Genomic DNA, 13,124 nt, shown 5'->3' with positions numbered 1-13,124 from the left:
GTATGAATCTGATGAGTTGGAGAAGAGTGCTTATCAAGACTATGATAGTGACAGCGATGTTCCAGAAGAGCTTAAAAGAGACTATGTGGATGAGCAGACTGGTGACGTTCCTGTGAAAAGGTAGGGTCTGATGAATATTTTACAAAAAGGATATGATTGAGTGAATGTTATGGAGCAGTGTATATTTTATTTAAAAGTTTTATCTAAGGGCTTTGGAACTTTCTTATGTAGTTAGTGCAAACATTGATTTTGACACGTTTGTTGTTTTCAACACTGTACTTCAATTTTTTGTGGGCGTTATTGCAATTCAGGTTGACTCCTGACACATTTGTCCAACAGCAAGAAAGTAATTTTAGTAAGTGGACTAAGCCACTGAAAACACCTTCCAACCAAAACATGCACCCTATATATGCTGCAAGTCAGGTAACATGATATGGGACTAGCAATCCCCCCTTAATTATGGTATAATGCAATTGTAAGGAAGGACATTAGCTTGGATGATGTGGAATCGGTATGGGTGGAGCTACGGAATACCAAAGGGCAGAAAACGCTAGTGGGAGTTGTGTACAGGCCACCAAGTAGTAGTAGTGAGGTTGGGGACAGCATCAAACAAGAAATAAGGGATGTGTGCAATAAAGGTACGGCAGTAATTATCGGCGACTTTAATCTACATATTGATTGGGCTAACCTAACTGGTAGCAATGCGGTGGAGAAGGATTTCCTGGAGTGTATTAGGGATGGTTTTCTAGACCAATATGTCGAAGAACCAACCAGAGAGCTGGCCATCCTAGACTGGGTGATGTGTAATGAGAAGGGACTAATTAGCAATCATGTTGTGCGAGGCCCCTTGGGGAAGAGTGACCATAACATGGTAGAATTCTTTATTAAGATGGAGAGCGACACAGTTAATTCAGAGACGAGGGTCCTGAACTTAAGTAAAGGTAACTTTGATGGTATGAGGCGCGAATTGGCTAGATTAGATTGGCAAATGATACTTAAAGGGTTGACGGTGATTTAGATGATGGTTTTGAGTGTAATATCTCCAAGTTTGCAGATGACACTAAGCTGGGTGGCGGTGAGGAGGACGCTAAGAGGCTGCAGGGTGACTTGGACAGGTTAGGTGAGTGGGCAAATACATGCAGATGCAGTATAATGTAGATAAATGTGAGGTTATTCTCTTTGGGGGCAAAAACACGAAGGCAGAATATTATCTGAATGGCGGCAGATTAGGAAAAGGGGAGGTGCAGCAAGATCTGAATGTCATGGTTCATCAGTTATTGAAAGTTGGCATGCAGGTACAGCAGGCGGTGAAGGCGGCAAATGGTATGTTGGCCTTCATAGCTAGGGGATTTGCGTATAGGAGCAGGGATGTCTTACTGCAGTTGTACAGGGCATTGGTGAGGTCTCACCTGGAATATTGTGTTCAGTTTTGGTCTCCTAATCTGAGGAAGGACGTTCTTGCTATTCAGGGAGTGCAGCGAAGGTTCACCAGACTGATTCCAGGGTTGGCTGGACTGTCATATGAGGAGAGACTGGATCAACTGGGCCTTTATACACTGGAGTTTAGAAGGATGAGAGGGGATCTCATAGAAACATATAAGATTCTGACTGGACTGGACAGGTTAGATGCAGGAAGAATGTTCCCGAAGTTGGGGAAGTCCAGAACCAGGGAACACAGTCTTAGGATAAGGGGTAGGCCATTTAGGACTGAGATGAGGAGAAACTTCTTCACTCAGAGTTGTTAACCTGTGGAATTGCCTGCCGCAGAGAGTTGTTGATGCCAGTTCATTGGATATATTCAAGAGGGAGTTAGATATGGCCCTTACGGTTAAGGGGATCAAGGGGTATGGAGAGAAAGCAGGAAAGGGGTACTGAAGGAATGATCAGCCATGATCTCATTGAATGGTGGTGCAGGCTCGAAGAGCTGAATGGCCTACTCCTGCACCTATTTTCTATGTTTCTATAATACATCGGAGATCACATGTAATGCCCACCACATTCTCCAGCCTGCTCCAAAAGATAATCAATACCACACTGTCGGACCATATTGCTGAGGATAAGATTAAGTCAGATCTAGTTACAAATAAGATATTACATAGAAACAATAAGATTCTCATGGTACAAATACTTAAAAAAAAAAATTACAGTCACTTCACAAGGGATCAAGTCCACAGTAATGTTTCTTAGAATATATTTCTTATTCAGTTGATTACATGCTAGAAGCTCTTGGATGAAACAATAATTTTGGATTTACAACAGTGCAGTGCTATACGTGGCTATAAGATTTCTGTGTCAGTCCATGGAGTCCAAGGGAGGGATTTTAACCCCGCAGGACAGGTGAGGGAGCGGTTCCATTCTTAAAAGTCTTAAACCCAACCCCAACCCACCCCAAACATGCCTACTTCTGGTCAAGAAATCAACTCGGGAACAGGCTGATTTAGATCTTGTGTTGGGTAATGAGAGGGTTAATTAGTAATCTTATAAGAGTGATCATAATATAATAGAATTTCGTATGGAGTTTGAGAGCTACGCAATTATGAGTGGTGAGTCGGTTAAGGTAGATTGAGAAATTGGTTTAAAAGATAAGACGGTGGGTAAGCAATGGCAAACATTTAAAGAAATACTTCCTAATTCTCAACGAATATACATTCCCTTGAGGAATTAAAAACTCTACTGGAAAAGTGGTCCAGCCGTGGCTAACTAGAGAAGGTAAGGATAATAGATTAAAAGAAAAGGCTTACACTGGTGCCAAAAAGAGCAGTAAGCCTGAAGTTTGGGAGGGTTTTAGAAATCAGCAAAGAGTGACCAGAAAATTGATGGAGGAAATAAAATTTGAGAGTAAACTAGCAAGAAATATAAAAAACAGATTGTAAGAACTTCTATAATTATGCAAAAGGAAGAGAGTATCAGATATAAACATGGCAGAGACAGGAGAAATTATAATGGAGACTAAAGAAATAGCAGAGATGTTGAACAAATATTTTGTCTCTGTCTTCACAGTAGAAGACACAAAAGCATACTGGAAATAGTGGGGAACCAAAGATCTAATGAGAATGAGGAACTTAAAATATTAGTAAAGAAAAAAATACTGCAGAAATTAATGCGACTAAAAGGTGACAAATGCCTTTGTACTGGATAGCCTACATCCTCGGGTTTTAAGAGGTGGTAGCAGTATTGTGGATACATTGGTTTTGATCTTCCAGAATTCCCTAGATTCTAGAATGGTCACCATGGATTGGAAGATACCAAATGTAACCTCGCTATTCAAGAAAGGAGGGAGAGAGTAAATAAGGAATAATAGGTCAGTTAGTCTGACATCAGTAGTAGGGAAAATACTAAAAGCTATTATTAGGGACGAGGTAACAGGGCACTTAGTAAAGCATAATATGATTAGGCAGAGTCAACACAATCTTATGAAAGCGAAATCATGTTTGACAAATCTATTAGAGTATTTTGAGGGTGGATAAGGGGGAACCTGTAGATGTAGTACAGGTGCAGCGCCCCAAATCCGGAACCCTTGGGACCAAGGCAGTTCCGGATTTTGCGTTTTGCCAGATTTTGGAATGTCTTTCTGACGTCACGAATCCGAAAACAGCCGAGCCCAGGTTTGGGTATTTCCGGATTTTGGAACGTCAGCAGGGAGGTGTTCGCCAGGCGATGAGGTCATCGGGGCTGGTGTTCACCGCGTGATGAGGTCGTCGGCCGTAGTCCCGCGACCGGAGAAGTGTTCGGACGGGGGCCGGCTGCTGCGGAGGTGTTCGGGCGGGGGCCCACCGCCGGGGAGGTGTTCGGGCGGGGGTGGCGGGGCCCGAGGTCGGGCAGCGGCGGGTCCGGATTCCAGACGACCCTGCCACCAATCGGTCCGGATTCCAGAACTCTGGATTTTGGACGTTCAACCTGCATATATTTGGATTTTCAAAAGGCATTTGATAAGTTGCCACATAAGAGGTTGTTACAAGATTAGAGTTCATGGGATTGAGTGGCGGTAGGGTGGGGGGGGGGTTGTAATATAGCATGGATTGAGGATTGGTTAACAGACAAAACAGAGTAGGAATAAACTGGTCATTTTCAGGTTGGCAGATTGCAAATAGTGGGATGCCGCACGGATCAGTGCTTGGGCCTCAGCTATTTACAATCCATATCAATGACTTCGTTGAGGGAACTGAGTGTAATGTATCCAAGTTTGCTGATGTTACAAAGCTAGGTTGGAAGGTAAACTGAGGAGGATGCAAAGGGATACAGACAGATTATGTGATTGGGCAAGAAGGTGGCAGTTAAGAGTATAATATGGGGAACTGTGAAATTATCTACTTTGGTCAGAAGAATAGAAAAGCAGAATATTTTGTAAAAGATGAGAGACTAGTAAATTTTGGTATTTAGAGGGATTTGATACACATCACAAAGTTAACATGCAGGTACAGCAAGCAATTAACAAAACAAATGGCATGTTAGCCTTTATTGCAATGGGCTTGGAGTAAATTGAGTAAGGAAGTCTTGCTGCAATTACATAGTGCTTTGATAAGACCATACCTGGAGTATTGTATACAGTTTAGGTCACCTTATCTAAGGAAGGATATACTTTCCTTCGAAGGGGGTATAATGAAGGGTCACGAGATTGATTCCTAGGATGAGAGAGTTGTCCTATGATGAGAGATTGCATCGAATGGGCCTATACTCTCTGGAGTTTAGAAGAATGCGAGGTGATCTCATTGAACGGTATAAAATTCTTAGAGTGCTTTACAGAGTAGGTGCTGAGAGGCTGTTTCCCTGGCTGGAGAGTCGAACATAAGAAAGAGGAGCAGGGATAGGCCATTTGGCCCCTTGAGCCTTCTCCGTCATTCAATAAGATCATGGCTGATCTGTTCATGGGTTCAGCTCTACCTCCCTGCCCGCTCCCCATAACCCTTTACTCCCTTATTGCTCAAAAATCTGTCTATCTCCGCCTTAAATATATTCAATGACGCAGACTCCACAGCTCTCTGCGGCAGAAAATTCCACAGATTTACAATCCTCTTGAGAGAAGAAATTCCTCCTCATCTCAGTTTTAAATGGGCGACCCCTTATTCTGAAACTATTCCCCATGAGTAGAAACATCCTATCTTCTCTGCATCCACCTTGTCGAGCCTCCTCATTAGCTTCTATGTTTCAATAAGATAACTTCTCATTCTTCTGAACTCCCAATGAGTACATGCCCAACCTGCTCAACCTTTCTTCTCAGGAATCAACCTAGTGGACCTTCTCTGGACTGCCTCCGATGCAAGTATATCCCTCCTTAAATAAGGAGACAAAAACTGTACGCAGTACTCTAGGTGTGGCCTCACCAATACCCTGTGCAGCTGTAGCAGGACTTCCTTGCTTTTATACTCTATCCCCCTTGCAATAAAGGCCAACATTCCATTTGCCTTCCTGATTATTCTCTGTACCTGCATACTATCCTTTTGTGTTTCATGCACAAGTACCCCCAGGTCCCTCTGTACTGCAGCATTTTGTAATTTTTCTCCATTTAAATAATTTGCTGCTTTATTTTTCCTACCAAAGTGGATAACCTCACATTTTCCCACATTGTACTCCATCTGCCAAATTTTTGCCTACTCACTTAGCCTGTCTATATCTCTTTGCAGATTTTGTGTGTCCTCCTCAGAACTTGCTTTCCCACACATCTTTGTATCATCAGCAAACTTGGCTACATTACACTCGGTCCCTTTATCCAAATCATTAATATAGATTGTAAATAGTTGAGACCCCTAGAACTAGTGATAAGAGGTCAGCCAATTCCCTGGATTCTGGGGTGGTCCCAGCAGATTGGAAAACTGCAAATGTATCGCCCCTATTTAAAAAAAAAAAAAGGAGGCAGACAAAAAGCAGGAAACTATACAGTTAGCCTAACATTTGTGATTGGGAAAATTTTGGAGTCCATTATTAAAGAAGCAGCAGCAGGACATTTGGAAAATCAAAATTCGGTCAGGCAGAGTCAGCATGGATTTATGAATGGGAAGTCATGCTGGAGTTCTTTGAGGATGTAACAAACAGGGTGGATAAAGGGGAACCAGTGGATGTGGTGTATTTTGACTTCCAGAAGGCATTTGACAAGGTACCACATAAAAGGTTACTGCACAAGATAAAAGTTCATGGCGTTGGGGGTAATATATTAGCATGGATAGAGGATTGGCTAACTAACAGAAAACAGAGAGTCGGGATAAATGGTTCATTCTCTGGTTGGCAATCAGTAACTAGTGGGGTGCCGCAGGGATCAGTGCTGGGACCCCAACTATTTACAATCTATATTAACGACTTGGAAGAAGGGACTGAATGTAATGTAGCCAAGTTTGTTGACGATACAAAGATGGGAGGAAAAGCAATGTGTGAGGAGGACACAAAAAATCTGCAAAAGGACATAGACAGGCTAAGTGAATAGGCAAAAATTTGGCAGATGGAGTATGATGATGGAAAGTGTGAGGTCATGCACTTTGGCAGAAAAAATCAAAGAGCAAGTTATTTAAATGGAGAAAGAATGCAAAGTGCTGCAGTACAGAGGGATCTGGGGGTCCTTGTACATAAAACACCAAACGTTAGCATGCTGGTACAGCAAATAATTAGGAAGGTAAATGGAATGTTAGCCTTTATTGCACGGGAAGTGGGGCATGGAGTACAACTGTACAGGGTGTTGACAAGACCACACCTGGAGTACTGTGTATAGTTTTGGTCTACTTATACAAGGAGTGATATATTTGCATTGAAAGCAGTTCAGAGAAGGTTCACGAGGTTGATTCCCGAGATGCAGGGGTTTGTCATATGAAGAAAGGTTGGGCATATACTCATTGGAGTTTAGAAGAATCAGAGGTGATCTTATTGAAACGTATAAGAATCTGAGGGGGATTGACAGGGTAGATGCAGAGAGGATGTTTCTCCTCGTGGGGGAATCGAGAACTAGGGGTATAGTTTCAGAATAAGGGGTCACCCATTTAAAACTGAAATGAGGAGGAATTTCTTCTCTCGTGAGTGTGGTGAATCTTTGGAGTTCTCTACCCCAGAAAGCTGTGGAGTCTGGGTCATTGAATATATTTAATGTGGGGATAGACAGATTTTTGAACTATAAGGGAGTCGAGGGTTATGGAGAGCGGTGCAAGGTAGTACAATTGAGGCCAGGATCAGATCAGCCATGATCTTCTTTAATGGCAGAGCAGGCTCGAGGGGCCAAATGGCCTACTCCTGCTCCTATTTCTTATGTTCTTAACTGCTGGATCCATCAGGCAAGTGCTTTTCCAGAACTGCTTGTGGGCCAGGAGAAACAGGAGTGCTTCTTCCCAGATCTCCAAGCTTTATCCATGATCAGCCTCCCTTCACCCGATCTTCTTCCCCCTTTTCCGCCAACCCCCATAATCCAAAGGCTCCACCCTGATCTCGATGCCCACCCGCAATCTCTCCCTCCCTCCTCTTTGGACCCAGGTTGCAGACTTCTAGTACAGGCCTTCCCGCCCGACAGCCAGCAAGCCTCTCAATCTGATAGGCTGCCGACTGAGAAACAGAAAAAAAATTCAACTGAGATTCTGCCTGAGATCCACATTTCCCGCATTTCTGGGTTTCCCGGCCGCGACAAGTTTCCCCCGTTCCGTCTCCTAAACATCATAGCTTTCCCCTAAATTTCTTACACAGCCTTCTCTCTCTCCCTCTCTCTCCCCCTCTCTCTCTCTCTCTCTCTCTCTCTCTCACACTCTCACACTCTCTCACTCTCACTCTCACACTCTCACTCTCACACTCCCTCTCTCTCTCTCTCACTCTCTCTCTGCCTCTCTCTCTCACTCTCAGCCTCTCTCTCTCTCTCACTCTCTCGGTCTCTCTCTCTCTCACGGCCGCCTTTCTCCCTCACGGCCTTCTCTCTCTCTCTCATTCACTCTCTCCTGGCTTTCTCTCTTTTTCTCTCTCTCTCTCTCTCTCTCTCTCTCATTCACTCTCTCACGGCCTTCTCTCTCTCTGCTCCACACACTGCCTCTAGCTGCATTCAGTTTGGTGCACCGACTGCAGAAGCTGGGGTTCTCCTGAGAGCACAGAAGAATTTAGCAATGAGGAAAGATTGGATAGGCTGGGTTTGTTTCCTTTGGAGGTTGAGGGGAGACCTTATTGAAATGTATAAAATTATGAGGGGCCTGGATAGAGTGGATAGGAAGGACCTGATTCCCTTAGCAGAGGGGTCAACAACCAGGGGACATAGATTTAAAGTAATTGGTAGAAGGTTTAGAGGGGATTTGGGGCAAATGTTTTCACCCAGAGGATGGTGGGGGTCTAGAACTCACTGCCTGAAAGGATGGTAGAGGCAGAAACCCTCACCACATTTAAGAAGTACTTAGATGTGCACTTGAAGTGCCGTAATCTACAGGGCTATGGACCAAGAGCTGAAAAGTGGGATTAGGCTGGATAGCTTCTTGTTGGCCGGCGTGGACACGATGGGCAAAATAGCCTCCTTCCATGCTGTAAACTTCTATGATTCTATGATAACCTAAGTGTCAGTTCCAGAAACACAACTAACTCGGGCTAAAATATTGAGAAATTACTGCAGTATATATCCTAGACCAAAATGCCGCTAAATAAAGAGCTGTTAAATCAAACGTGTACAAAGACCCAGTGAAGCCAGCTGCTACCTTGGACTTGCTAATCCTTTAAACAATGTATCAATTTAGAATCCTCTTGATGATTAAGCCATTAAATATGTAATGCAGTCATCTGAAGATTTGCATATTTTGCTGCTTACCAGAAATTGAAACTATTTGTGTCCAATTGGGATGGTTTGATTTGGAACCTAAATCCCATCATTCTTCAAAGGGTCAATAATTTGATTAGCACCTAGAACCAAGTCTCTGCATGTTGGCTAAACTACAGGTCAAAAGGTTCAAGTTTTGGCCTGAGTTGCTCCTATTTTTTTGGAGCAACTAGTTTAGAATGGAGTGTCTTAGAAATTGCAATTCTTGGCATTTAGTTTGCTCCAGTACTAGTGAGTTAGAATAGTTACATTTTAGAACAGATTTTTTTTTTCAAAAGGTGGCGTGTCCAGCCACTTACGCCTGTTTTGCAAGTTTAGGCAGCGAAAACTTACTCCAAACTAACTTAGAATGGAATAAGTGTAGATTTTTGTACACTCAGAAAAACCTTGCCTACACTTATAAATCAGGCGTAGGGAACGAGAGATGGGGGGAGGGGGGTTTACAAACATTAAACATTTCACTTTTACAAATAGAGCCATCATCAATAATAAAAAATCAATATATCAACCAATAAATCAATCAAAAAAAATAAAAAATAATAAAAAATCAATCAATAAATAAAAAGTTACGTTTCTACTCACCTACTGCAGCACCGGGAGCCCTCCAACAGCGTGCTGGGTCGGGGCCCCCCCAGTGTCTCGCTCTGCCTCTGTCAGTGTCTGTCTCGCTCTGCCTCTGTCAGAGAGGGGGGGGGCGGAGAGAGGAGGGGTTGGAGTGGGGAGGGAGAGGAGGGGGGTGCGGCTGAACGTGCCCCGCCGACGGCGCAGATGCCTGGCTGGGCCGCCAAAGACTTCGGGTCGGGCCTGCCCCCCAGCAAGATGCCGGGCGGGCGGGCCCACGGGCCCCGCCGAGGACATGGAGGGAGGAGGAGGCGGGCTGAACGGGAGGGAGGGGAGTGGGAGCTGAACAGAAGGGAGGGAGGCCCGAGTCCGATCTTCGCCCGGTGAGTCCATTCAGCCAGGGCTAGGGGCGCCGTGCTTCGGGCCCTTCCCATGCAGCCTCAGGGGCGAGGAGTTACTGCACATGCGCGCATGTGCAGAGGTCCCGGCACTGTTTTCAGCGCCGGGACCTGGCTCCGCCCCCGACCCCTTGTGCTGTACCACGCTGACCACGAAGACGACCTGAGGAGCTCGCAGAATCACAAGGTAAGTTTTCAGCGCCCTTTTCATTCCAGAAAATTGGCGCATCTTATGGAGGTGCGTCGTTCTTCCGGAGGGTGGAAACTTGGGCCCAAAGAACCTACCAATAATTTGCAGGCAATTGGGTTCTAGTCTCCATTTTTACTGTTGGGGAAATACACTTTCAAACTTAAATTGTTAAAAAAGCACTCTGCGGTGATGTATGAAATATTAAATAGAAATCTCCAAAAATATAATAAACATTTTATTATCTACTTGATCAACAAAGCTGCTGCTCGTTAAAACTTTTTGTATTAACTGATTGTCTCAAACGCTGTAGTGGACAAATTGTAGAACAAATACTGATACCCACTGTCCGCCTGATAATGCCATACTGTCTAACAGCTGGTTTCTGAACCAGCCCATGAAGTATTTCATGTCGCATTTTGCCTTGAACTTCTCATTATACCTGAATTAATTAGATTTTTGTTTTTAATTAGTGTTTCCAAAGAAACCCTGAAAAGTAGGAAGAAGTCAGACTACTATCTGAACAAGGGCAATACACTCATTTTAACAAACACTACCTTGAATGTAATAAGGCTTGTTGGTGAGTATGGAAGCTTTAGTTGAATTTAATTGAATTCCTTGTATTAGTAATGAATGTCATTGGCTTACAATGATCCCCTGACGCCTCCCCACCCCCCCCCCCCCACCCCCAACGCATTGAATTTAAATTCCTCAGACTCATCCATAACACTCTTCCACAAACTCGTCCAGCCTACCTCTGCAGATTTCTCCAGTCTTGCCTTCTCACCTGTGTCCTCCAGTGCTCTGGCTGTGTAGCATTCTGTGCATCATCTTCCCACCACCCCACTTCACCATTTATAGCAGAGTCTTGAGCGATCTTGGGCAACTAAATCCCTGCCTCTTTGCTTTTTAAAGCTTCCTTAGGGACCCATCTGTTTCACCAAACCTTTGCTAGCTTCTCTTAACTTCAACAAATCTTTCCCTCCTTCCTTCCTCTGTGAAGTGTTTGGGGACATTTTTATGTTCAAGGTTGCAAGTTGTCTCCTTTTGATATATGCTGTTTAATATTTTAGACAAATCAATCTATTATTAGAATAACTAATGCTGCTTGTGGAATTGGGAGCAAAATTGTTCACTGAAATTGGGAAGCCAAACTGAAGGGTTTATGAATTTAATTAATGTTTCAGGTCGATGACCCGTCGACGAACTTTAACTTTTGTTTCTCACTCCACAGATGCTGCCTGATCTGCTGAGTATTTCCAGCATTTTCTGTTTTGATTTCAGATTCCAGCATCCATAGTATTTTGCTTTTGTGTTGGGGTTTATGAATTTGTTGCTTCCTGGCATTTGCTGTTGATATTTGTATATTGCACTATTCCCAAGGGTGATGCTTTCTTTATATTGCATGCTGATAAGGGCTTTGTAGAACGTGCATCAAATGAAAATGTTAATGGTACTGTGAGCTCCAGTAACCTAGAGGTTGTCTCATCATCAGCATTCCATTCAGGTAATGAAATCGCTTGCTGATCATTACAGTCCATTGTTCCTGAAATGAGAGAGATAATTACGCCATATATTCACACCTCAATTTACTTTTAGATTTTGGTGGGTATTCGGTCAAACAATTAGTCATGAGTATTTTAAGAACCCAATAGCATTGTAATCTAATTGGTTCCTTTATGGACTGACATAATTAAGTAGTATTTTGCAACAAAAGGAAAGAATCATCTTTTCAAGCCCTTCATGATAAAACAATAAGGTCTGATATGCTGTGAGTAATTGGCCACCTCAGTGTTATTCCAACAGCGATTTTAAATGTCGTCACCCTGAGCATCAACCTCAGCAAGGACTTTTCAGTTTTTGCCAAATTGGAATTCTTCCAGAGCTAAACTAATTAACAGCAGTTTTGCATTGTCGATTTATGCACATGGAAACAAATATACAGTTTGTGGTAAATTTACAACTAATTTACACATTTTTTGCATACTGCAGAATATCCATCAGAAACAGTTGTACATTAACTTAAGAATCCCTTGTTTATATTTATAAATAGACTAAATTATGACAGTGCAGATAGAATGTCCGAAATCCGGAGTTCTAAAAACCGGAATTGTCCGAAAACTGGACATTGTGCAGATTGCAAGAGTCGTCGTCCGGAATCCAGAAATATTTCTCGAAAACCAGACTTTTAAGCTGTACACACCTTTCTCCAAGCATGAATCCAAAAAAGTACGCAGCAAGGCTCGGCCTCAGATTCGGGCCGTCGGATGTAACATTCCGAAATCTGGAAATTCACAAAAGTCGGCCAAAGGGTTTCTGGATTCGGGACGTCTGATTCTCTCCGAAATCCGGAAATACCCGAAACTCGTCCAGGGGCTTCCAGATTCGGGATGTCGTATTTCTTTCCGAAATCCGGAAATAACCGAAACTCGGTCTAGGTGTTTCCAGATTCGAGATGTCTGATTTCTTCTCCGAAATCCAGAAAAATCAGAACACCGGAATGGCTTCTGTCTCGAGGTTTCCGGTTTCTGGATATAATACCTTTACAAGTACTTTAATGCTGATGAATGATGAGGCATTAAACCAGTCTAGTTAGATTAACAATGAGTAGATAAATACCTGTATTCACATTATTCTGGTCTGTAATGGGGTGCTGTCATTGTACATCACTTTTCTTCCATATACAAATAAAATTCAGTGACATACACAGTGCCAATTGATACATTTCTGATGCTTTTCCCACTACACACACACATTGGTTTACCAAACCGATTCCATGAAACCGTGCCCCTCCAAGTGTGCATTGTACACATGGCGGAAAAATAAATACTGCACACTTAAGTATGGTATAAACGTAACGGGATTCAACTTGTATTTATATAGCGCCTTTAATGTAGTAAAACATCTCCAGGTGCTTCACATGATTATTATGATACAAAGAATTTGACACTGCGCCACATAAGGAGAAATTAGGGCAGGTGACCAAAAGCTTGGACAAAGAGGTAGGTTTTAAGGGGCGTCTTAAACGAGGAAATAGAGGTAGAGACGGAGAGGTTTAGGCAGGGAATCCAGAGCTTTAGGGCCTACGCAATAGAAGACATGGCCACCATTGGTAGAGCGATTATAATCAGGGATGCTCGAGGGCAGAATTAGAGGAGCGCAGATATCTTGGGGTGGGTTGTGGGGCTGAAGGAGATTACAGAGATAGGGAGGAGCGAGGCTA

At 43.3% G+C, this 13,124-nt stretch overlaps 1 protein-coding gene across 1 annotated transcript in view; it reads left to right on the top strand.

Moving 5' to 3' along the window:
* vps50 (VPS50 EARP/GARPII complex subunit) overlaps nt 1-13,124 on the top strand; it is a 351,039-nt gene that overhangs the window by 226,104 nt on the left and 111,811 nt on the right. The window contains exons 19-20 of the mRNA XM_070881083.1: nt 2-120; nt 10,375-10,481. Of these exons, the coding sequence (XP_070737184.1) occupies nt 2-120; nt 10,375-10,481 (226 nt within the window). The remainder of the gene's footprint in view (nt 1; nt 121-10,374; nt 10,482-13,124) is intronic.

This window comes from Pristiophorus japonicus, chromosome 5, assembly GCF_044704955.1.
Source record: "Pristiophorus japonicus isolate sPriJap1 chromosome 5, sPriJap1.hap1, whole genome shotgun sequence".
Lineage (NCBI taxonomy): Eukaryota > Metazoa > Chordata > Chondrichthyes > Pristiophoridae > Pristiophorus > Pristiophorus japonicus.
This window is presented reverse-complemented; position numbering and strand designations above follow the sequence as displayed.